Source organism: Drosophila serrata, unplaced genomic scaffold, assembly GCF_035046125.1.
Source record: "Drosophila serrata isolate PLE 108 unplaced genomic scaffold, ASM3504612v1 contig_310, whole genome shotgun sequence".
Taxonomy (NCBI): Eukaryota; Metazoa; Arthropoda; class Insecta; order Diptera; family Drosophilidae; genus Drosophila; species Drosophila serrata.
Genome location: NW_028257208.1, coordinates 433640 through 458988, shown reverse-complemented (window position 1 = coordinate 458988; position 25349 = coordinate 433640). Strand labels below are relative to the sequence as shown.

Here is a 25349-nt window from a genome sequence, read left to right as displayed (position 1 = left end):
TTTGGCGCCGCTTCAGTTAATTGCCTCCAACTTGTTGTTGGGGCTCGAACGCTGTTATTGGGGCGGGCGAAGGCGAGTTGTCATATGTATGTGTGTGTTTGTATGTATATTTGCATTTCGTAAATATGACAAATGCTTAATGAGCGTAAATTGCTGTGCGCGTGCTTTATTCACACATTGCCTCTCGCTCTAGCGCATTACACTACATTTACGGGCAGTTCGTTCTTGTTATAATAGCGCACACACATACACAACCGAAAATACAAACATGTTTACCTGTTGTGTTGTTGCTGTTGGGCAATTGCTAGAACTTCCAACACCATTTAAAAAAAAAGAGAGACAAAACCTAACGGAGTTATCAAGAGGAGTTATACAGCCACAGTAGCACAGTCACTGGTTCCGGTTATGTGTGGAAATGTGTGTGTGTGTGTGTGTGGGTCTGTTGAGTGAAGACTGATAATCAAAAGTGGGTTGCCCTTCGCTGCTGTCGCAAGTTGTTGCCACCGTAATGAGAGGGCGCAGGCAGAGTCACTGACGTTATTTTCGTAAGGCCACGCCTTATTAACGGTGGAAATGGATCTCATAGCCAGCATCACCATTTCCCTTAACCACAACGACGACTGCGATAGGGTTTCCATGCGTACATGCATGGAAGGAATATTGGAAGGAGCATGTCGTAACTTCGTCTTACAGCACGGAGTACCTATTATACATTGATTTATTTATTCTATCACTCATTTTACTAACTTACTAATTTAAATATACTCGCCTAAGACAAAAAACTGCAAAAATGCTTTAAAAAATATTTATTTGAACGCAAATATCTTAAATCATACAATATCCGAAATCAGAATCGGCCAACGAATTTCGAACTAGAGGTCCTGCAAGAAAAACCTCAAGCAAACTACCCCTAAAAGTCATAAGCCATATAGAATATGTGGGCAAGGACGAAACGAATGCCTTTGCAAATGTTTGTGTTTTACTTTTATAATCCTTAGATCCTGGTTTCTGTCCTCTACGATTTGTAGACTTAGTTTTTTTCTAGTTCTAAACAAATCACATACCAAAAGGACTGCTTTTCTTAGCAGGCTTTTTCATCAAAACATAACTCATGCGATTTTATATATAGTTCTATTTATTATTCGTAATACCAGAATTGGTAATATTTTTTGCAGAAATCAGTTTTTTTTTTTAGTTTTTGATTAATTGATGTGCATTTTCTAGTACATTACCTTCTCCTTGATGCCCTTTTTTTCAACTAGATAAATATCAATAGATCTAGAATCCTTTGAAAGCCTACACAGGAATCCTGGTTTCCTGCTAATCCTTCATTGCTGGCTTGCCACCAGAAAGTATGCCATGAAAATACCCTTACAGGGTATTATAAGTTCAGCCTGAGCCTTGGAACGCTGTGAAGGACTCAAATCATATATATTCTTGATCTGTATCAACAGCCGAGTCGATTTAGCCATCTCCGGCACAAAAATACATTTTTCCAATTTTTTCAAATTTTTATAAGGGGTTAAATCGTTAAAATATTTAAAAACCAAACAAAATTTTTAAATTTTAAATTGAGTATGGATCTATAAACCAAATAAAACCTATCATATAACCGCTTTTCGAATTAAAATTAACGATATTTTGGCGTAGTTATGAGTTTTTTAAACTTTGATGTCATATAAAATGCTTCATAAATATCGATTTGAAAAATGCGAATATTTTAATATTCGTTGTGATCGATTACCGATCCGATCCTATAATTTAATCGCAAACTGAAAGGGTATATAAGCTTCGGCTTTCCTTTATTGTTCTTCTGTAGTTTTGTCATATTTTAGCATTTTTTCCCAGTCAAGGGGAAACCAACCCCGCTAAGCTGAACGAACTGTACTTCAGCCAAAAGGGTGAGGCAAATCAAACAGGAAAGCGGAAAAGGGTTGACCTTTGACACTTGCCCTTCCGGCGGCCCTCAGCGACCTCCGTTGCACCCTTATCCACCATTTTAGGCGCCCCAGTAACTACATTTTCCAAGCAAACATACTACAATTACCCTCAAAAGTAGCACGATTTTGGAAGGGAAGGAAAGCAAATTCCTCCCCTAAGCTCATAATTATTAGGGGTGCTACAGAGGAATGGGTTGGTAATAGGTTAAAGGTTACAAGGAAGTAGCAAATGTGATATGGGCAGGGAGTTTTCTTTTGGTGCTCGATCATTTTGGAGTAGTTTCCTACTCCTAAAAATCAGATATTATAAGAAAGGAATCTAACTTCGTGAACCCGATTTCATATATCCTTGGAGATCGAAATCAGGAAATTTGAATTTGAAATCGTTCAAAACTAAGCCAAAAATTCGCTAATTTTAATTCGATAACTCAACCCGGGTTTAATTAGGTGAACAAATCAACATTTGAATTTAAAATTAAAAAATATTCGGATTCTTGAATCAATATTTATCTATATTTTCATATGACAATTTTCTCGATATCTGAAAATTTAAAAAACTCATAACTTAGCTAAAAATGCATTAATTTTAATTCGGAAAGCGGTTTAATGTTAGTTTTCATAAGGTTAATAAATCTGCATGCTCAATTAAACATTACAGAAAATTTGAATTTTTTAATTTTTTTTTTTAATTTTAACGATGTAACCCCTTATAAAATTTTAAAAAAATTGCAAAAAACTAATTTTCTTAAAATCATGGCTAGAAAGATTCGCCTGTTCATTCTGATCAAGAATATATATGGTTTATAGGGTCGGAAATAGCTCCTTCACTATAAAAAATTATATTTTCCTCTGCAAGATTCTTAAAATCGGTATTTTTACATGATATTTTTTTGTTACAAAACATAATTTAAAAAATGCATAACTAAATCAAAAATGCATTAATTTATATTTTGAAAGCATTTCTATGTTCGTTTTTTGAAGGCTAATAAATCTGCATACTCAATTAAAAATGTTAAAAATATAACAATTTTTGGTCGATTTTTGAAAATTTTAACGATGTAACCCCTTATAAATATTTGAAAAAATTCAAAAAAATTTGTTGTCTTTCCGACATGGCTAGAACGATTCGCCTGTTAATTTTGATCAAGAATATTTAATTTATGGGGTCGGAAATGACTCCTTCACATAGTTTCAAGCTTGTGACTTAAATTAAAATACCCTGAAAGGGTATAAATATCAATATTTTTAAAGACTTGCAAAAATGAGACGATTTAATACCGCAGGAGATTGTAGAAGGACTCAATCGATTTGGCTCTTTAAAATATTAAAGATATTTATGGAAACACATATAAAGTATTTGTATCCACGATCAGTATCAGCCAAGCCAATCTAGTCATGTTCGTACGTTCCTTTCTACGTAAGTTTATAGTCTATTATATCATATAGCTGTCATAGGAACAATCACAAAATAAATAATAAATTTAATATCACAACTTCTGGCTAAAATGTCCATGTCCATCTGTTTGTCTGTGTCGATCGGAACAAAAGGGAAATTAATTAAGGGGCTCCATTTTAACTTTTAACTTCTGCAACAAGATGATAAGCCCACTGACTTGGCTCTGAAGCCACCTCTTTCTTTACCGCTCCCTGTCCTGCTCCCGCTCACAGTTTAATTACGAGCAGCGGACTGCATCGTTGGCCAGTAAAAAATGTCGACAGTGAAAGTGGAAAAAAAATGGACACTCTCGACGTGAATTTCCTCCCCTTAGTGAGAGGGGGTGGGTGTGACATTCGCTTTGCGGGAGGGACAGGGACACCACTACAGCACTCTGTATCGTTCTCTTTCTAACGTTTTCCTTACGTGTTCATCATGGGCGTGGTCTTTCGTAAATATGACGTGTGGTGAATTTGCAGTATAACAGTTTACAGTGAAATAATGTAAGAAATGATTTAATAATTATATTTAAAACATTCTATTTGCTTACAGAACGATATTTTAATATTCAATATTTTATTAATACTGTTTGTCTACAAATAAAATTAAAATAATATAAATCGATAGAAGCCTCTCAGAAATCTACGAGAGGAAAGGTTGCCAGGAATCCGTGTGCACCAAATGCTACTCTAAATTATTTAAAAAATGGAAATAATAAATTAAACAGTAAGAAATTCTTCCGAAGGAAAGGTGATGCGGAACCCCTGGGCCCCTTGCTCAAAAATATTCTCCAACAGCCAGTGGATTCAAAAATCCCAATAATTAACAGGGCCAGTTCGAAAAGATTAATTTTCACCTTAACTAAATTTTATTCCAACCCCCAAAAAAATAAAAAAAGGTTAGGCAAGGCATCATAATTAATAATAAATAAAAAATAATAAATGAAAAGCTGTTGGTAAAACTGTTAGCTTCTTGCAGGTCCCTGATTTGTAGATATTTCAAAAATCGACAAAAATATCGATTTCAAGAATCCTGCAAAGGAAATTATAATTTTAATTAGTGAAGGAGTCATTTCCGACGCCATATATCATATATATTCTTGATCAGAATCAACAGACCAATCTTTCTAGCTATATCCGGCATTCAAAAACAAATTTCGAAAATTTTCCATTTTTTTCCCTAAAAAAGGTAAGGGGTTACATCGTTAAAATTTTTAAAAATTGATAAAAAATTTTAATTCTTTTAAATATTAAAATGAGTATGCAGATTTATTAAACTATTAAAAAGAAACATAGGAAAGCTTTCCGAATTAAAATAAATGAATATCAATAAAAATAAAAAATAAAGGAAAAATCCTGTTAATTGATCATATTTGAACTTCCAAATCTATATTAGATAAGGTAGCTAATATTTGAACTATATTACCAAACTTCCAGGAAAAGATACACAAGTTTTGTTGTAAATATTCACATTTATTGATAGTGAAAATCCTTTTTTGGTCAGCAATTGCAAAAAAAAAGATGAGAATGGTTAAAAAAAATCACTTAATGTAAGCATTAAAAAACGTTTAGCATAAAATTCGAATGCACATTTAGATGTACAATTATAATGATTACCTACAATTTTTAAAATTTCTTAGTTGGTACAATTTTACATATGCAATGCTATGGCTTCTTAAATTAAAATACTTTTACGCTCTACCAATGACAATAAGGGCAGGGCTGTACGAATTCTACTTACTATCTATTATTAAATAATGCTGGCATAGTTACAATTACATTTTGTTTTTTTAGTAGCTTAAATGTCGCATAATTGTTTTAATTACGCTTTTGACTGTCGAGTGTTTAAAAAATTCCTACATAAATTTATGCCTAGGTGTAAATGTGTGAATATGTACAATTTTTTTTGACTTAGCGCTGTAATCTACAATATATATAATTCTTCAGATTTGCCAAGTGAATCAGATTCACCTGGTAGGTACCAGGTGCACTCTCGATGTGCCACATTACTGCGACCCTCCTCCGGCATCCTTGCCATCGGCAGGGACTGGCACCTCCTTCATGGAGTCCACTTTGGCCACGATCTTGAGTGCTGGTCCAAGCTTCATGCCCATGGCATTCACCAGATGGTTCTCCTTGAGCAGCAGCAGCGCTTGGCCGTCAATTTCCTGCTGAAAGAAGTCATCCACGTAGTCCTGACAGCCCGGCAGTTCCCGTATGAAGTTGCTGACCTCCTCCACGCTCCAGCTGCTGATGGGCGAACGATCTGTTCCGTTTGAGTTGCAAGTTGTGGTTGCGGGTGCCGCGGCAGGAATAACTGGTGGCAGTGGAGTTGGAGCAGATATAGCTACAGGCAATGGTAGTCCCAGCGGCAGCGGCAGTGGAAGTGCAAGAGGAACAGGGGTCGGAATGCCGGTTGCCAGCACAGGCAGGGAAACTGGTGGTAGAACTTCCGTTGGAGCAGCCAGAATGGGCAGGGGCTCGGACAGAGCCTGCAGGGCATCTGTCTGCATCTTCTCCTCAGCCATGGCCTCGTCCAGCTTGTCCACCAATGCCATGGCGTCCACCCCAACAATTCCGCCGGTTCCCAGGCCGTTGGTCTTTCCGGTCTCCACTCCTGCCACTCCAATGCCATTCTTCGCCTGCCTTGCGCATCCCGGCGAGCAGAATCGCTTCCGCTTGAGCTTCGTCTTGTGCTCTAGTTTGCCGCACTGTTCGCAGGCCACCATGTCGGAGGCTGGAGCGGACGCTATTCCACTGGGCTTCATGTCCTCCTGCATGGCCGCTTTTTTCTCTGCAGGATGAAGATGGGAAAAATGGAGATTAACACAGTTGCAAACCGTAGTGTGTGATTGAGGTACTCACTGGGCGGCTCATCGGCGACGTCCTTGTCCGCATAGCGCTGCCTCGTGACCGGAAAAGGTTCGTTCGCCTCCTGGATGATGAAGCCATCGATGACGTGGGTCAGAACGTTTGGCTTAATCATCGCCTTGGGCAGATCCTTCGCACCATTGCTGCTGCTCGTCGTCGTGGTGGTTGTACTGGTCGCACTGCTGCAGGTTGTGGTGGTAGTGCTGCAGGTGGTGGTGGTCACAGTAGTGCTACCCGTGGTGCACGCTGTGCTCCTCCCCGTTCCGATCCCATTGCTGACCGTCTTCGTCGTGGTAGGCGTTGTGGCGGCGCTAGAGTTGATGGAGCTTGCCACCTTGGTCTCTTCCTTACCACTGGGTGTGGTTGTGGTGCTGGGTGTGGTGCCGCTGCTGCCCGTGGGCTGCACCGTGTTGCTTTGCTTGCTGGTGGGTGTGGTGGCAGCCCTCACCGGCGTAGACGCCGCCTCAGTAGCTTCTCCGTTGGGCAGGGCCTCGCCGGTGGAACTGCTGGCCTCCGCGGATGCACTCACATTGGCTGGTGTTGAGGATTTCGGCGTCGCGCTTCTGTCCTGAGTTGGGAGCGCTGCGGGCGTCACGGGCGAGCCAATGGGCACAAGGGTGGCCGTCTTCGAAGGCGTCTCCTTGGTGGGCGTGCTGGCACTACTGAGGGTCATCAATTGGCCCGGCGATGGAGTGACTGCGGTGCTGGTTACAGAGACTGTGACGGGTGGAGCGCTTGACAGGTGCCCCACTGTGGCATTCATCATGGAGGTCATGGCCAGGATGGGATTCGTGGTGGGCGAGGGCGTCGTGGCTGTCAGGGAGGGTGGTCCCTGCTGCTGTTGTTGTTGCTGCTGCTGCTGCTGAGAGGCTACTGCCATGGCGGTGGTGATCAACTGCTGCTGCTGCTGTTGGAGCTGGGCTTGAGCTTGTGCCTGCTGGAGACTAGCCACCGTACTGCTGGTGACCAGAGGAGCCGAGCTCTGGTTGGTTATGGTCACCACACTGCTTGTGGGCAGTGATGAGCTGCAAGTGCCAGGCTTGGCAGTCTGGAATATGGCGCCGGAGGCGGAGAGAGCCGCCTGCAGGGCACTGGAGGTGGCTATTCCGGCTGGCGTCGTGGTCGAAGACACCGTGAAGGGCACGCTGCTCAGTTGGAGCTGCCCCGTGTTCTGCTGTTGCTGCTGAGGAGTCGTTCCGCCTGACACAACAATCTGCTGGATGATGTTCTGTTGTTGCTCCCGCTGCTGCTGCTGCTGCTGTTGTTGTTGCTGCTGTTGTTGCTGCTGCTGCTGTTGCTGCTGCGCCTGGGCCTGGGCCTGCGCCTGGACATGCGCCTGCACCTGTTGCTGCAGTTGCTGCTGGATCAGTTGGTTATGCAGTTGCTGCTGCTGTTGCTGGTGCGAGGTGATGAAGGTGTTTGGGGCCACCTGTAGGATTTGCTGAGTGGCGTTGGCAAGCGCCTGCTGCTGTTGCGCCTGCGCCTGGGATTGGGCCACTTGCTGCTGCTGCTGCTGCTGTTCCCTCTGTTGCTGCTGAGCCTGCGCCACCGCCTGCTGTTGCTGGGCGGTCACTTGCTGCTGCTGCTGTTGGGTGACTTGTTGTTGCTGCTGCTGCTGTTGGGCCTGAGCTGCCGCCTGCTGCTGCATCTGGAGGGCAGCGATCTGCTGCTGGAACATTTGCTGTTGCAGAAACTGCTGCTTCTGAATCAGCTGCAATTGCTGCTGCTGTTGTTGCTGCTGTTTGTCCACTCCCGCTGTGGGTGCGTGAAGAGTCTGTCCGTTCTGGAGGGTAATGGGAGTGCCCGTCGTGCTCATCACAACCATTCTGTAATGATACATAGGTAATCAGTTAGCTCCATGATCTGGCCCAAGGTGTCTCAGATTACTCACTTGTTGCCCGCCGAGTTTACCACTTGCTGGAGATTCGCTGTCGCCTGCTGTTGCTGCTGCACGGTGGCCATGTGACCCACCACCTTGTTCTGACCCGCCAACTGGCCGTTCTCCGTCTTCAGGGCAGACAAGGCAGGTCGCACCGGCTGCTGCTTGGTGCGCATCTTGCCCTTCAGCAAGCTCTGGTTCTGGGCAGTCTGCGTGGACACCGAGCTGGCCGGACGCACCTGGGTGCCATTGTGGGGTAGGATCGGGGCTCCAGGGCGTTGCAGAGCCGCTGCCGTGAGTTGTTGCTGCTGCTGTTGCAACTGAGCCGTGGCTACCGCCAACTGCTGCTGCTGCTGCTGCTGTTGCTGCTGTGTCTGGTTGGCAGTTCCCGCCTGCTGCTGCTGTTGCTGCTGCTTCGGGGCAAGTGCGTCCAGTTGGGTGCGAGCCTTAGGGGGCGTCTGGGTCACATTGCACTGGATAATCTCTGAGGAAACAAAGGAAAGCACGCATAATTAGGACCAGATGGAAATGAATACTAGTATAGGGTGACTTACGGTTCTGCTGCGTCTGCAGGGTCTGCGTGGCCGGTTGCTGGATAAACATGCCCGAGGTTCCGTCTGGCTGGCCCCTCAGGATGATCTGGTTCGAGCCGAAGGACTGCAGTCCAGCCGCATTTTGCCAAAACCAGGGGATCTGCATCTGCTGCGCCTGTCCGGCGTTCAACAGCTGGGCGGCCTGAACTGACTGAACAGACTGGCCAGCCTGGGTTACTCCCACGCCCACGGGCAACGTCGACTGCGAGACTTGAACGCATTGCTGGGTGGTCTGCGTAGTCTGCTGCTGCTGCTGTTGCTGGACCTGTTGCACCTGCTGGGCCTGGGCTGCCGTGGCTGCTGCTCCGCCTGCCGTCGCTGCCTGCACCGTGCTACTGGTGGTGGTCACCTTCTGGACCACCTTCTGGGCCAACTTGCCCTGCGCATCCACGCCCACTTTCGCGAGGGCGGCCGTGAGCTGCTGCTGCTGTTGCTGCTGCTGAGTAATCTGCTGCTGCTGTTGTTGCTGCTGTTGTGTCAGCTGTTGCTGCTGCTGCTGCTGTTGCTGGGCTGCAGCCGCCATCGACTGAAGCAGGTTCTGCTGCTGCTGTGGCGAGTGCGAGATCACATTCACCGGCGAGATGAGCAGCGTCTGTGGCGACTGGTTGTGGTTGGAGGGCAGGCACGAGGCATAGGTGCCTCCAGCGAACTGCGTCTGTCCCCCGATCATCTGCTTGGCGTTTTGCGTCGTGGTGGTGATCATCTGAGGCGCATTGCCCTGGAAGGGCTTGCCGGCGGTAATCACCTGGATGGGCTGCTGGCCAAGGCCGCCAGGATGCAGCAGATTACCGGACACGATCATCTGCGGATACAGGAAGCTGGTCGAGGGCTGCATCAGTTGCACCGTCCTGCCTTGCCCCCAATCACCGCCCACTCCTCCGGTAGCCGCCGCTAGCTGCATTGGGGACATGGTGCTGATGGCCGTCGAGTGCTGCTGCTGCGTCTGTTGGGCATTGGCAGGACTTGGTGCGCCTCCCGCCACTCCTGTGGCTCCAGCAGCTCCTCCGGCTCCGTTGGCATCGGAGAGCTGCTGCAGCTGCATCTGCTGTTGCACATCCAGGATATTGGTCGCATGCTTCAGCTCCGTGCCCGCTCCCGTTGTATGCGTGGGGAACTCTTGCTTCACCTGGATGGCATATGGACTGCTCGCGTAAAGCTGCTGCAGCTGCTCCGGAGAGATCTGCAGCGGCACTGTGGTGGCGGCCGCCACCTGCTGGCCGGGATTCTGCGCCTTATCCAGTTTGAGGCTGGTGTGGCGGACAAGGGTGTGCGTGTTGTGCGAATTGGGTGTGCCAACTGCACTGGTTGGGCCTGGGGTGGTGTTCGGGGTGTTCGTGTGCCGGCGGGCAGTAGGCGCAGTTCCGTGTCGATGATTCGTGGGGGTGACTGTTCCTGTTGCTGCTGGTGTTGGTGTTGGTGTTCTGTGTGCTGATGCTGGAGTCGCCTGCTGCTGGGCAATGCCGGGATGCGGGGGACTGGCCACATCGTATTTCTCGTCAAAAGTTATGCCCGCTTTTTGAGCGAGCGTCTCCAGGCACTTCAGTGGCCTCTCTAGCTGCTTGCCACCGGGCTGCTGCTGCTGTTGCTGATGCTGATGCTGCTGCTGCTGGTGTGGATGCGGATGTGCGTGCTGCAGCGGTTTCTCGCGTATATTGGAGTTGTCCTTCAGGGGTAGAGTGCCACCGCCCGTTCCTGCAGATATGCCTGAAGCTGGTGTCCCCTGGGAAGCAGTTGTGCTCAGTGATGTGTTGGTGTTAGTGTTGTCGCTTTCTGTGTCCGCTCTGTGTGATCGGAAGGGAAGAGAAGAGGATTCAAAGGTGGGGGGATCAGTAAACATTTGTTCGAAGCAAACGCAGAATCATCTGGGACCAGACCAGACCAGAGCAGACCACACGCACGACCCGGCGGCTTCCCATGTCCCTAATGGGCTTCTCATGTCTTGTCCCAACTACAAACAATGACAAAATCATGTGCAAACAGGTTGCCAGCATCCCAGCACATTCCCCGGAAAAAAGAAAACTTTGAAAGAGCTTAAGCCTTGGCCAAAAATATATTATAAAATGAGGGATCAGGTAAATTCTCTTCATGCTAATAATAAATATAACTAAAAACAAGAAAGGAAACTAACTTCGGGAAGCCGAAGTTTAGATACCTTTGCAGTTTTGAATTGAATTCAATAGGATCACAAATTGATAATAACTACAGTCTTTGAATTGATATTTATCTATATTTTTATATGCATTTTTGTTCGACAAATCAAAGAATTAAAATGGCATAACTTATCCAAAAAAGCATTAATTTTAAATCGGAAAGCGTTCCCATGCTAGTTTTTATTAGGTTAATAAATCTGCTACTCATTTTAAAAATTAAAATTTTTGACAATTTTTGTAAATTTTAACGATGTAACCCCTTATAAAATTGGGGAAAAATTTTTTTTCGACCGAAGATGGCTAGAACGACTCGTCTGTTGATGCTGATCAAGAATATATATGATTTATAGGGTCGGAAATGACTCCTTCACTGGTTTATAAGCTCCTACTTAAATTTTAATAATATGCAAGTGTAAAATAATAAATAACTAATATTAATAATATATTAACATATTAATATTAACATGCAAATTTTAAAAATATTAATTCCTATTTAAAAACCTTGAATATTTATTACTAAAACTACAAAGAGTTTGCTTTAATTTTTAAGCGACAACCAAAAGAAAATGGACCATCAAAGATTCAGTTGGAAAGATTGTCCCCTAGTTTTAGGTAGAACCCAAACATTATTGTACCTTCATTTCTCTCTTCCCTTCCTTCTGTCGCACAAAAACAACAATAATAATAGCATTAATGAAAATGTTGGCGAAAATGCAAAAGGGACCTTCGCATTCATTGAAATAAATAGGAAGAGAGAAAAGAGGAGGCGGCAACCGAATCTGAGGGTTGCCTGCCATCGATCTTTATCTTCGGTTTTCCGAAATTTCCATGTGAAGTATCGCAGCCGTTTTTCCGAGCGCATTTTGCCCGGGAAAAGGTGTCCAGCCAGGCAGCTGGCACCGTCTGATATTATAGCAAAATGGCAATAAAGTCGAATGCGAATTGCAGGCAGGCGAAGTTCAAGGACCTCCCAGACAAAATGCTGACAGTTGGGAACACAACACCGAATTGCTACTATTTCCATCATATACAGCTGTGCTCAACATATTAGAGCTTCCCGATGGTAATATAATATAAATATATTGTATAAATTTCCACCAGAGCAAATATTTAAGGGAAAATCTTACAAGTGTAGTACGTATTAAATTATCCTTTTTTTTTTAATATAATAAATAAATGGCTCGCGAAACCCGGCTAAAACTAGCTACTTTTAGGGTTAGGGTTGTTTTTTTTTTATTGTTGTCCATAACTACCTAAACTTTTTCAGTGTAGAACACTCACTAATATTCCACTAAATCGCATTGTGATTATGCCGAAGGGTGGCATTTTCCAGTTTATTGTGTTATTTCGTTGACCTAAACTGTGTGTCCCAGCAGCCAGTATAAAGATCCCTGTCCTCCTTCCCCTTGCCCCATCAAAAACCCACGAGGCCCATATAAAATAAGAATATAAGGGGGGAAAGGGGAAAACATAATAAAAAAGAAAAATAAAAAACATAAGAACAAGCGAGAAATGTGTTATAAAAGCCGGCAAAAAGCATAAGCATCGGTGGCAAGGGTAAGGTAACCCTCATGAGCTGGTCTACTACCCTCAGCCGAAAGGGGTGTTGGTGGTGGGCGATCTAGAGGGGTGGATTTCTCATCACAGGGTGCCTTGTGTCTGTGTGTATTCCATTAAAGTGTGAGTCGAGATCACAGTCACCCGCAGTGAGAAACGATATGTGTAAATATGTATAATATGTTTGTATGCTATGGTTAAACCTCTTGAGGAAAGCCAACTTGCGGCTCAAAGAAAAACCATGAAGAAGACTGGTTTCTCCCGTTAGTGTGTGCTGCCGCAACGAAGGGGGGAAAAGCAGTAGCAGGAGGAATGATAAAAATGCGGGGGAAATAAACACGCACGCACGCACACACACACACAACGGTTGGGAGCATGCGCCCCACAAAAGGGAGAGACGCAAGGGAGAGCGAGAGAGAGCCCGAATTCAAATCAAAAATCAGCTACAGTGGAATCAGGCGTGCAAAATACAAATGAGTGAGTGAGAGGGTGGTATGACAGCATATTGATTGATACACAAACGAGTTTTGCAATCAGAAAAAGAGAAAACAAATGAGCGCCAAGGCAAACGTGAGAGGGAAAGAGATGTTACCATGGCGCATGGTGGAACTATACAAGGTGCTCCATCAGCTACGTTGAGATACAAGCGCTAGAATGAGATAGGAAGCGAGCAGTCCTCAAAGGAGAACCGTTCTCGCGTTGAGATGTATGGTCACCAGAGTTGTCAACTATATTCAATATACACAAAAGCTACAATTACAATACAATATATATTTTATTAAAAATTGATTGGGGAGGCCTTACGAAATTTTTGCAATTTATTGTTTATTATTTTTAATTTGATATTATTGAAATATTGTTTTCAATCATTCATATTTGGCCACAAGAAATTGTACTTTTATTAACATGAAAGAAAAATGTTTATTTTATATTGGCTTACTTTTTATTTTTGAAAATTAACTTTAATTTAAATTACATTTTTATTATCCCTAACATTGTTTTGAAATACTCGCTAAGCTGACAACCCTAAGATTTTGTTTACTTCGACTGGGAGAGTAAAATATTGAGAGCAACATGCAGAGTGTAGGAGAGAGCATAAGAGCGAGAGAGCGATCAGGGTTGTCGAGTACTGTTTTTGCTGTGGCAACAACAAAAACGACTGCTTTTTGGCAAAGAACTTTTGCTTTTTCAATGTTGTTGGTAGGTTGGTAGGGGTGGGGGGAACCAACCACCAACAGCAGACGCACGAACACAGGCATGCATTGCGAAATTCGTTGTCAACAAAATGCAACAACACTGAACCACACCGCACAGCAGGAGGCGGGTGGCCGACGGGGGAGCAGCAGCAGAGCGGTAGGCAGGGGAAACGAAACTCGTTTTGGGACTTTGTGAATTTGTTCTTTTTTTTTTGTTTCTTCCTACCAATCGAGCGCATTTTATGACAACATAAAAGAATATTTCTGGCACGATCCATTAAATAAAAACTAGCACCCACAAGAAATAAAATAATAACAAATACAAAAAAAGAAAGAAAGAACCGTGAAAAGTAAGTGCAAGTGCAGGCATAACAGCAGCAGTAAAAATAATCACACACACAAACAAGTAAGCATAAGAAACAAATTGTAAATTGTTAAAAACGAAACCAAACTAAAAATACCTTTTTTGCATAAACTTCAATGCACGACGATCCATTATTTAAAATAAAAACAATATGTGTAATAAATTAAAGGTATGCATGCGACGGCGGCGTTTTCGGGTATCGGCGGCGGAGGAGATACTCTTTCTTGTTGTTGTTTTTATAGTTGTCGCGCTTTCTTTTTGGGCTCTCTAGTTGATTTTGTTTTTCTCTTGTTGGTGTTGAACATTAATAAACACAAGACGAACGAACACATACACACACACATGTACAGGCAATAAATATAAACATACAGGCAACAACAAACATATAACGTGAAACGCAAGACAACAAATGTACACAAAAACGAAATGAATCCGACAAAGTCTCTCTCGCAGTCTCAACTCTCTCGTTATCGGTGTGTGTGTGTGTAAATGAGTGTTCCGTGCACGGGCGACAATTGTAATTATGGCAAACTCCACTCACACTCACTCCACTCTCTGTTTTGAGGCTGCAGTTCGTTTTTTTGCAGTGTAATTAAAAGGCTCAGGGGCCAAAGCACCTGTGCACGCGATCTTACATTAAAAAAAAACCGCGCCGACGAAAACTCTAGACGCTTGTTTTTATTGCGGCCGCTTTATACTTTTTAGCGGCAGCGACGCGCCGCCAGTAAATATTCGTAGTTTCGCAAGGCATCACTTTTTGCTTTGTATTCACCAATTCTTAGCACCGTCGAGCACTTTAAAAAAAAATACTATGTTAAAAGGGTATTCAAGTTGTGTGGTTCGCGTCGACGCGAAACTTTTTTCCGTTCGTTTAAACAGACGCGCGCGAACTCAGAGCGCAAGAACCGCACACAACCAAGTTCAATTTCTGACTGAACCGCGCGACACAGCGACAACTCTACGTCGAGCGTCGAAACAAAATGAAGTGCGCATGTGTTGGTGTTGGTGTTGGTGCTGCTTTTGCGGGACAGCTGGGCATGGGAAAAAGCAACCAGTTTCTCTCGCACTCGAGCGCAGGCGATAACTTTTCTCTATACTGAAATGTGCGGGTGCGAGTGCGACGGTACTAGGGGCAGCGCTCGTCGGAGCAGAAGTGCGAGTGGGATGTCCTCTGCGCGCTTGGGGTTGGAAAGGAACGGCAGCAGTGTAGCAAGCAAAAAAAAAAAAAAAAAGCAAGAGTCGAGGCTACAGCTGGCGGGCATGTGTGTGTGTGCCTGTGTTTCAACCACCCCGACTGATCGGCCCCCTCTTACTTCCCCTTCAACACACGACCGAATCCAGTTTTCTGTGTCTGTACACTCGAATGTCTACCGCCCGATTGTTGCTATACTTCATCTTCTTTTTTCATTCCACCACCACAGTTAACAACCTACCTGGACGTCGCCCTCCTCCTTCCATTTCCATTTTCATTCGCATTCCTTTTCCCACCCTCCTGCTGTACTGTTCAGATCGGATCAGCTTTACTTTATTATTAGTTTTGGTTGTCGGAAACAGACGGTGGAAGGAAAGAAGAAGAGAAAAGAGGGAGGGGTAGCGTATGCGCAGAGGCAGAGCAAAATGCTTTTTTTCACTCACTCACTCTGTCGAACACTGAACAGTGGTATTCGATCCATTATTATTGGATTGCATTTTTTGTTGGCGGTCTTTTTTTCATTTGCAGTAGTTTGGTTTTTGCTTTTAGATGTGTTTTTATAGCGTGTGCAGCGTGTGCACAGTGGCGAAAAACTTACTATAATTTTTAAAACATAACATAAAAATTAATAAATAAATTTATATATATGTATTCATATATTTTTTGTTTTGTTTAAATACTTACTTATTAGTGACAGTTATTAGTTTTGTTATTATAAATACATTATTAAGCTTATATAATTAATTAATTTATGTGGTGTATTTATTGCATTTGGGTCAAAATAAGCAATGTGCTTATGTTAAAAATATATATTCTATGAACCAGTATTAATAACTAAATAGTTAGTATTTATTTAATATTGTATTATGATTATAACTTGTAAAATGTGCTTCTTGTTTTTTTTTGGTTCTTCTGTTATTAAAATTAAATGAAATGGAAATCATTTGTGCCCCACTGTGCCAGTCATTTGGTATTTCATTTTTCATTTTGTGCTTTGTGTGTATTTGTTTGGGTGCGTTGCTTTGGGTTCTTGTCGTTCTCTCTCCCCGCTCCCGCAAATGTACATCATTCCAATTCGTATGGTTGTTGTTAATTTGTGTTGGGTGGAATATCGCTTCGTCTCGTCTCACTTGCTTTTTCTTTTTGTTGCCTCGCCGCCATATTATTTTTATGCCCGCTAAGTGCTTTGGCCGCGTGCTCTTTCGCTCTCTGATTTGCTTTGCTTTTTTTCTTTTGAGTCTGCGAGTGTGTGGGTTCAACGTGGTATTGGTTTTTCCGATTATGCTTAGCTTTTTTCTTATTAGTTGGCCTGCCTTCTCTGCTGCTCTTTTTCATCTTCCTTCTTTAATCGCTCTCGAACGCTCAACTGTACAAGCAGTGGAGCATGCGCTCTTTTTTTTTTTTGCTGCCTATTCAATTCATTTTCTTTAACTTGTTGTTGGAGCCCAGCCACTCTTGTTATTGGGGCGAGTGAGAAGTAGCGTGGCTGTGTATGCATGTATGTATGTGTGAGCGAGCGCTCGTTTGTGTATTTGCATTTCGTAAAAATGACAAATGCTTAATGAGCGTAAATTACTGTGTGCTCGCTCTAGAGTCCAGGCCAACATATAGCTCGCTCCCGTTCTCACCCATTGTCGTTGTACCTGTTGGGCAATTGTCCGAACTCCCTACACCATTTTTGAATAGACGAAACCGTTGGTTTATCCACGTCTCTCTGCACAGACACTGGTGGTGTGGTGGTTTGCGTGCCTTGTGTGATAAACAAAAGTGGGTTGTTGTTGTTGTTGCTTTAACATTTATTGCCCGACAATAAACGTAATGAAGTCCGTTCCCTTATACGCCGTTCCGTTTATTGTTAATAGGCGTGGCCAACAAATGTCTGGTATGAAACAACATGAGTTGTTGCATTGCTACAAAATGCATCTTTTATAATTAATTGTATTATAATAGATATATTTAAATATAAAGATTAACTTAATTAACATTGAATTTGAATCTATCTCAGTTACTGGTGTCTTAAACTTGGTTTGGTTTCAATTTGATCATTAAAAATCGCTCACATTTTTATTAAATGAAAATAAAATCAATGTTCTAAAATATTATACAATGTTTTGAAGTAGAAAATATGTAATTATTTGTATATTTATTTATTTGTGTATTTATTTTTCCTATTATTTTCTAATCAATTAATTGGCACCCATATGATATAATGGTTCGACCTGGTTGGTTCCAAATTATTTACTAATGAGAATAAGAAAAAGAAAACTATCAGCAAAGTTTCAACTTAAATTTATATATTTTTATAGAGCAATTTTGTCGTCAGATCAAAACTTAAAATACTCATAACTAAACCAAAAATCCATTAATTTTACTTCGGTAAAAAGTTTCATGATAGTTTTTATGAGGTTAACAAATCTACATACTCATTTTTAAATTAAATAAAATTAAAATTTTGGTCGATTTTTGAAAGTTTTAACGATGTAACCCCTTATAAAATTTTGAAAAAATTTCAAAAAATTTGTTTTCTTCCGAACATGGCTAGATCGATTCTCCTGTTAATTCTGATCAAGAATATATATGATTTATAGGGTCGGAAATGACTCCTTCACATAGTTACAAGGTTCTGACTTAAAGTTGAATACCCTGTAAGGGTATTAAAAATAAGGATTTGTGGGGAAAAAGTCTACCGAACTTGCCCATAAAATGCAGTAATATCAGGGTATTGTTCGTTCCAGGACCCCTAGTTTCTTCATTATTACATTGCTGCATTGTTGCTAACTCACCCCTTGTGCATTGCATTTCCATTGTCCTTTCTTCTGGTGCACTTAATTGACCTGTCAGCTCTGTTGTAGGGCGCACATACAGGAAGTCCTCGAATTTCATTCGCAATTTTCTGTAGGTTCAAGTACAGTGGAACACGAAACAGGACTTGCTTTGTTGCACGAGTACTTCGGGCTTGGAGACTGGTAATTTATAGAGTTAAATTACTATCCCGAAAAAGAGAGAAACAAACTCCTATAAAATAAAATATTAAATATATTCTCTATATATCCTATTTCTAAATAAACTGCAGAAACTGTACTAAACTATAGATTACGATACGATCCATTAAAAAGATGAATTACCGAAAAGGATGAAAAAAAGGGTTGAGCTCTGTCACACTTGCCCATTGAAAACCCACCCTTTTCCTCCATTTTCATGATCCCCACCGTAGCGGATTTTCAAAACAAACACGATACAATTATCCTCAAACGATCAACTATTCGAATATATGGAAAAAGGATATACCAACAAGCACAACCCCTAAGGACCTTAGGGGTAGGAGCAAGCAGCCAAAAAAGTATGCAACGATATTTATGAACAGATTGTTATTAAAAATGCATGGTAATTGCATAAACTTTAAATATTACCTGTGATATTGAATGATTTCTAAATGAATCTTTTTATATCTACTTTTTTATATTTGCAAATCGGTCAACTATGTATATCTACCAAAGAAACAATTGAGAATTTAATTTAATAATTTTACATTCACCATGTTACTTTCTTAATTAAGAAGTGACCAATTTTAATTATTCTTCATTAATTATATGAAAATGTTATGAGTATATTATTTCGCTGTTATTGGAAAGCTAAAAAATTAATAGGAAAATAATATGGAAATTGGCATTATTACATTTCAACATATTTGCATATAACCTGAGATATAGTTATTTTTATTATATTATATTATAAACATCTGATAACTATATCATATAGCTGTCATACTGACAAACATGGTCAATATCCCACAAAAAATGTAACAAAGAAAGGCTGCAAAAACTATCCAATTTTTAGAATATATTTTAAAATTTTTATGGCATTAAATACTTGGAATATCTATAATTACTTAAACAATTTTTTCCCGGGTTCAGTTTAATAAAATATTCCAAACTCCTTACATAAAATAATTAACTATTATTATAATAACTATTATATAAACAACGAAGAAAACGTTTTTAAAGTGCAAAACCAAAATATAAAATAGGACAATATATTCTTAATTGAAATTTATGAGATTCTTTTTTATATAATAATAATTTTTGGACAAATCAAAGTTAAAAAAATGTAATAACCTAGACAAAACAGCATTAATTTCAATTTAACTTGGTAAACTTCCAGATTTTATGATGGTAATAAATCTGCAAACTCAAAATATAATTTTTAAAAATTCAAATTTGTAATAATTTTTAAAAATTTTAACGATGTAACCCCTTATAAAATTTTTGAAAAATTAATAATCTAAATATAATAAATAATTATAATAATAAAGATAATCTTAAATAAAACAAGACTTAAAATTCCGATAGACCTTCAGTTGGTAAATTATATATTTAAAGGAAAGAAAAGAAAAACTTTTATGTTTCTAGTTGCAAAAAGATATTATTCTTTGTTCGCCATTTTGTTGTACAAACAACAACAACAATGACGCAATAGTAACAATAGTAACCACAAGACAACAATGCAGCCTATGGGCAGTATAGGAAAATACAAAATGCCGACGGGAAGATTGAGGCGAATAAAAAAATGGGCGCACCACCAAACAATTTTTTTCAGCTCAAGAGAGCGACAGGGCCAGCAATATAGTCTAAGACGAGCGGAAGAATGAGATGGCGGCATGGCTTGCGCGTTGCGAGTGCCTGAAGGTGGGTGTGGCTAGAGTGGCAGAGTGGCAAGAGAGTGTGGTGAGTTCAAATAAGTCGTATAACAGATTTAACTTGATTAGGTTCACATAATTATTTGAATTTAATTTATTTGCTGTTTATAAATGGATCTTTCACGAGAACAGTTAAAATTTTGGTACAAAATATTTCTTTTAATAGGGATAATATATAATATAATAATTGGTTACTGCTCAATCATGTAATATGTCGTATTATTAATATATTTATATTTATATTATTATTATATTTATTAGTATTATGTATTATATTTTCAAGTAACTATTAAAATCGTTTTCTACTCAAATTTTTACTTTGATTTTACAGACTCTCTCTGTACCTGTCTGTTCTTCTCAAAAAGCTCAATCAGCTGTTGAGAGCTTTCACTCTGATCATATGCTTTTCGGCTCAGCTTTCCATTTATTTTCTGTTTTTTTTGCGTTTTTTATTTAGTTGCGGTTTGTTGTGGTTGCGACTTACACGCTTCACTTTGTAAATTAGTATCAAAGGTTTCCTGGAGAATTGATGGATAAAGAGATTATTTGGCTTAATCCAACGTGATCGCCACCAGCCAAACCCAAGAAGTGTGAGTGAAAAAACATAAATAAATTGAGTGATTTAGGCTAAGCATCTCATTTCCAACATTCCAGTGAGCGCAATTGGCGCGTGCTGCTCTCACGATGCGTTTTGATGTGTGCGTGTGTGTGAAAACTAATATTTTCCAAGCAAATATATTGCACTTTTAATTACAAATACGTATTATTAACATACACATATGCGGGATATTTGTTTTTACAACCGCCTTACAATATATGCACAAGTAGCTCCTGATAACACTATCCCGGTTATCAAAAAAACCTGTTGGCATATTTTGTTTGCCTTCAAATCAAAACACGCGTTGACACACACACACACACACACACACACACACACACACACATGCTTATTAATCTTTCGACGTAATAAAGACATACGCGTATGAAAGAACGAGATACGGGAGAGAGAGAAAGAGGAATCAAAGAAAAATAAACAAATTTAATTAGAGATGGACTTTTGGAAAGCTCAACAAGTTGTTTTTCTTTTTAATATTTGAAATATATCGGCTTATTCGGAATGCCATTGTTTGTTTTTATATTTGTACTGGATTTAAAAAAATACAAATAAATATATCATTTTTTGGTAGTATTCATAGTTTGTAATTTTATTCCGAAGCTTAAAACCCAGTGAAGAAATCATTTCCGACCCTATAAATCATATATATTCTTGATCAGCATCAACAGGAGAATCGATCTAGCCATCTTAGGCAGAAAAAAATTTTTATAAATTTTTTCAACATTTTATAAGGGGTTACATCGTTAAAATTTTCAAAAATTGACAAAATTTTAAAATTTTAAACTGGGTATGCAGATTTATTAACCTAACAAAAACTATCATTAGACTTCTTTCCGAATTGAAATTAATGAATTTTTAACAAAGTTATGAGTCTTTTAAATTTTGATTTGTCAAGAAAATGTTCATATAAAAATATCTATGAAAAATATATTTCTAACAAAAATTTAGTATGGGTTAATTTATTGTGCAATTTAAAAAAACACTTGCGATGTGTGTTGGTGATCACTGATCACGTACATCGAAATAATCACCCATTTGGGATGAGTGTCAACATTTGCAGAACCGAGATACTCTTAGGGAGAATATGATTTTCTTCGCTACCGCAGCTAATCCCGGTGACTCTCCGGTACTATAGCTATCGGAATCCATCCAGACAAGGGCAGACCCAGGCCAGGTAGTTACAGTATCTGTATCTGAATCCTAGGATAAATGGTTTTACGATCGCTCTCCGCTACGGGGATCTACCTGGCGATGGCGAGATAAGCCGCGGAGGCCCTCATAAAGATCTTGACTTTACAGACTGCAACGGATCGGACTAGGAGTATATCGGACTATAGTATATAGACACGACGAGTGTCCCAGAATATACATGCTAATTTCTTTATGCACGCGCAAAGTTGAGAGGAACTGATAACATATATAGAGAGCCCCATAGAGGGGTCTAGTGGAAAAGTTCGGCGCTCTTGGGTGGCTATTGGGAGGGCTATCAGTGCGATATGGAGAAGATTGCGTCTATATAACTCGACACACATCGGTGCTCTGAGGGGATGATAAGAATCACTCTGCTCCGGGGGAAGTCCGGCAGTCTGGGAAGTCGTCTGATCGCGGCCAGTGAAGCCATCGGGCCAGACGAGTCAATAAATCCATTGTTTTTTTTAGAAAGCTATAGAAAGGTATACGTAGAAAGCATTAATATGCAAAGAAGTGATTTCTAGTGTTTTATTTAATAGTGTTTATTTGCATCATTTACAATTTAATCAAAGGTTTATAAGACTGTGGAATTGTGGAGTAATTCAAGCAAAGGTGTTTATTGAACTTTTGCAACTTTTACATTTTTGTTGCGTTTACTAGGATGTTGCGCAACATATTCTTAGCAACATTTTGTCTTTTAGGTGTCTTTAGCACTGTTTAATTTATGTTTTTTATATATTTATAATTACAAGACACCTTAATCTTATTGATTAAAGAACTCTCCTTCAATCTTTACTACCTTTCTAGAGAAACGAGACTTTAAAGCGGTCTAAGCACTCCCCCATCCCAGTGAGCACCCACCCCTCCACGATGAGATTCCAGCAGCTTATGCATGTGCGCAGATTGGCCAGCGCCGGGGCCACCACCTTGATGCGGCGACCCACCACTGGGAGCACAGTCACCACCACATCTCCGGTCACCTCACCTCATGTAGCCACCACCATGGTGCGCACAATGGCGGGTAGCGGGGCACCGATACCAGAGCTCACCCAGGTAAGATTCAAGTCATTGTGGGCGTGTCCATGCTCCTTACAGTATATATATAGTAATACTTGCTCCGATTTATAGATCACAGACAATGTGCAGCGGGGTAACTATGCCACATTGACCGACAAGGATGTGGCGCACTTTGAGAAACTTTTGGGCAAGAACCATGTCCTCACCGAGGATCTGGAGGGATATAACATATGCTTCCTGAAGAGGATACGAGGTGGGTTCTAAACTGAGTTGTAAATTATATAGATCCTCGTAACTCTTTTATAATAAGAATAATAATATCTGCTTTATTTATTGATATATTAAAGTATCTAAAACTTTTATACTTTGAAATATATCATTGTAAAAATATCTATCTGATTTTTTATATATTTAATTAATTATTTTTATAAAGCTAGTTATAGGTTTAAGGCAAACTTAGCTGAATTTTTATATAATTTATTTATAATAGTCAAAGTATTATTCATTTATTCAAAAGGCTCAAAATATGTGAAGGAATCATTTCCGACCCTATAAAGCATATATATTCTTGATCAGCATCAATAGGAGAATCGATCTAGTCATATTTGAAAGAAAAAAAAATTTTACCAATTTTTTCAAAATTTTATAAGGGGTTACATCGTTAAAATGTTCAAAAAAAATTGATAAAAATTTTAATTTTTGTAAAATTAAAAAAGAGTATGTAGATTTATAAACCTAATTAAAACTAACATAGGACTGCTTTCCGAATTAAAATTAATGGATTTTTGGCTTAGTTATGAGTTTTTAAAGCTTTGATTTGTCGCAAGAAATTGTCATATAAAAATCTCCATAAATATATATTTAATTAAATTGAAGATTTTAAGCTTAGTTATGATAGATTTCCTTTATGATCCCATAATTATAAATTTGTATTATTATTATTTATATAATGAACGGGATGCAAACCATCATACTATTCATATATTGTTTAAGGCTCTCTTGAAATTTGTGCAATTAAATTATATGACGTATGCATCTTATTCATTATATAATCCTAATTTTCTCTAATATATATTGATATATTTTATTCCAGGCAACAGTAAGCTGGTCCTGAAGCCGGGCAACACGGCGGAAGTGGCTGCAGTGCTTCAGTATTGCAACGAGCGTCGCCTGGCGGTGGTGCCGCAGGGTGGAAACACCGGTCTGGTGGGTGGATCCGTTCCCATCTGTGACGAGATCGTGCTCTCACTGGCACGCCTTAATAAGGTGCTATCCGTGGATGAGGTAACCGGCATTGCAGTCGTCGAGGCAGGCTGCATCCTGGAGAACTTTGATCAGAGGGCAAGGGATGTGGGCCTCACAGTGCCACTGGATTTGGGTGCAAAGGCCAGCTGTCATATTGGTGGCAATGTGTCCACCAATGCGGGAGGAGTGCGGGTGGTGCGCTACGGCAATCTTCATGGCTCTGTTCTGGGCGTAGAGGCGGTGCTGGCCACCGGTCAGGTCCTCGATTTAATGTCCAACTTTAAGAAGGATAACACTGGTTATCACATGAAGCATCTGTTTATTGGATCCGAGGGCACACTGGGTGTGGTCACCAAGCTCTCCATGCTATGTCCCCACTCCTCGCGGTCCGTCAATGTGGCTTTTATTGGCCTGAACTCCTTTGACGATGTGCTGAAGACCTTTGTCAGTGCCAAGCGGAATCTTGGAGAGATTCTCAGCTCCTGTGAGCTGATCGATGAGCGGGCACTTAACACGGCCCTGGAGCAGTTCAAGTTTCTCAAGTGAGTGGTAAATCTTGATCCTGGGATGTACAGAAATACCTTCAATGAGTCTCTAAACTTACAGCTCACCCATTTCCGGGTATCCCTTCTACATGCTGATCGAGACCTCTGGCAGCAATGGGGCCCATGATGAGGAGAAGATCAACCAGTTTATAGGCGATGGCATGGAACGCGGTGAGATCCAGGATGGCACTGTCACTGGGGATCCGGGCAAGGTCCAGGAGATCTGGAAGATCCGTGAAATGGTGCCCCTGGGGCTGATCGAGAAGAGTTTCTGCTTCAAGTATGACATCTCGCTGCCGCTGCGTGACTTCTACAACATTGTGGATGTGATGCGGGAACGATGTGGCCCACATGCCACTGTTGTGTGTGGTTATGGTCACCTGGGTGACTCCAATTTGCACCTGAATGTGTCCTGTGAGGAGTTTAATGACGAGATTTACAAGCGTGTGGAGCCGTTCGTCTATGAGTACACCTCCAAGCTGAGAGGTAGCATCAGTGCTGAGCATGGCATTGGCTTCCTGAAGAAGGATTATCTGCATTACTCCAAGGATCCGGTGGCCATTGGTTATATGCGGGAGATGAAGCGGCTCCTTGACCCCAATGGCATCCTTAATCCCTACAAGGTGCTTAATTGATCAAGGGGCTCCCCCAAATCTTTCAATTTTAAGCTTTAAAATGTGCGCGTGTTTTTTTTCTCCATATAATTTAACATAATAAAGTGTTTTAAAAATATAAGCTTAACTCTGTGCCCCCAAAAATGTTGAGTGTCAAGGGTAAAGTGGTGCTCCCTCTCTCTCTCTCTCTCTCGCTGCAAGCGCCCATCTGGAGTATCTGCTTCTTTGACTGTGTATCTGTGAGATCCA

The 25349-nt window shown here is 41.0% G+C and overlaps 2 protein-coding genes across 6 annotated transcripts; one reads left to right on the top strand and one right to left on the bottom strand.

The window, feature by feature from the left end:
- Window positions 1-4826: 4826 nt before the first annotated feature.
- Window positions 4827-14965, bottom strand: LOC110180128 (polyhomeotic-proximal chromatin protein). Of its 2 annotated transcripts, none has more exons than XM_020947769.2 (5): window positions 14082-14965; window positions 8679-10498; window positions 8137-8608; window positions 6240-8071; window positions 4827-6168 (listed from the first exon to the last, which is right to left on the bottom strand). In XM_020947769.2, the coding sequence occupies exons 1-5, from the start codon at window positions 14114-14116 to the stop codon at window positions 5381-5383; spliced, it is 4947 nt and encodes a 1648-aa protein (XP_020803428.2). In that variant the 5' UTR covers window positions 14117-14965; the 3' UTR covers window positions 4827-5380. The 2 variants fall into 2 exon arrangements, with proteins under 2 accessions (XP_020803428.2, XP_086693631.1); XM_086837505.1 differs by having other exon boundaries at window positions 14526-14918.
- A 5296-nt stretch (window positions 14966-20261) lies between these two features.
- Window positions 20262-25221, top strand: D2hgdh (D-2-hydroxyglutaric acid dehydrogenase). Of its 4 annotated transcripts, XM_086837506.1 has the most exons (6): window positions 22058-22161; window positions 22252-22291; window positions 22487-22732; window positions 22808-22949; window positions 23790-24483; window positions 24548-25221. In XM_086837506.1, the coding sequence occupies exons 3-6, from the start codon at window positions 22550-22552 to the stop codon at window positions 25119-25121; spliced, it is 1593 nt and encodes a 530-aa protein (XP_086693632.1). In that variant the 5' UTR covers window positions 22058-22161; window positions 22252-22291; window positions 22487-22549; the 3' UTR covers window positions 25122-25221. The 4 variants fall into 4 exon arrangements, with proteins under 4 accessions (XP_020803429.2, XP_020803430.2, XP_086693632.1 ...); XM_020947770.2 differs by lacking the exons at window positions 22058-22161; window positions 22252-22291 and adding an exon at window positions 20262-20462; XM_020947771.2 differs by lacking the exon at window positions 22252-22291 and having other exon boundaries at window positions 22022-22161.
- Window positions 25222-25349: the final 128 nt, after the last annotated feature.

Coding starts and splice junctions, on each gene's coding strand:
- LOC110180128 (XM_020947769.2), bottom strand. CDS start 14,116: ATGGATCGTCGTGCATTGAAGTTTATGCAAAAAAG. Junction 10,499..14,081: donor TTGAAGTTTATGCAAAAAAG/GTATTTTTAGTT, acceptor CCGATCACACAG/AGCGGACACAGAAAGCGACA. Junction 8,072..8,136: donor GTAAACTCGGCGGGCAACAA/GTGAGTAATCTG, acceptor GTATCATTACAG/AATGGTTGTGATGAGCACGA.
- D2hgdh (XM_020947771.2), top strand. CDS start 22,036: ATGATAAGAATCACTCTGCTCCGGGGGAAGTCCGGCAGTCTGGGAAGT. Junction 22,733..22,807: donor CGATACCAGAGCTCACCCAG/GTAAGATTCAAG, acceptor TCCGATTTATAG/ATCACAGACAATGTGCAGCG. Junction 24,484..24,547: donor GAGCAGTTCAAGTTTCTCAA/GTGAGTGGTAAA, acceptor CTAAACTTACAG/CTCACCCATTTCCGGGTATC.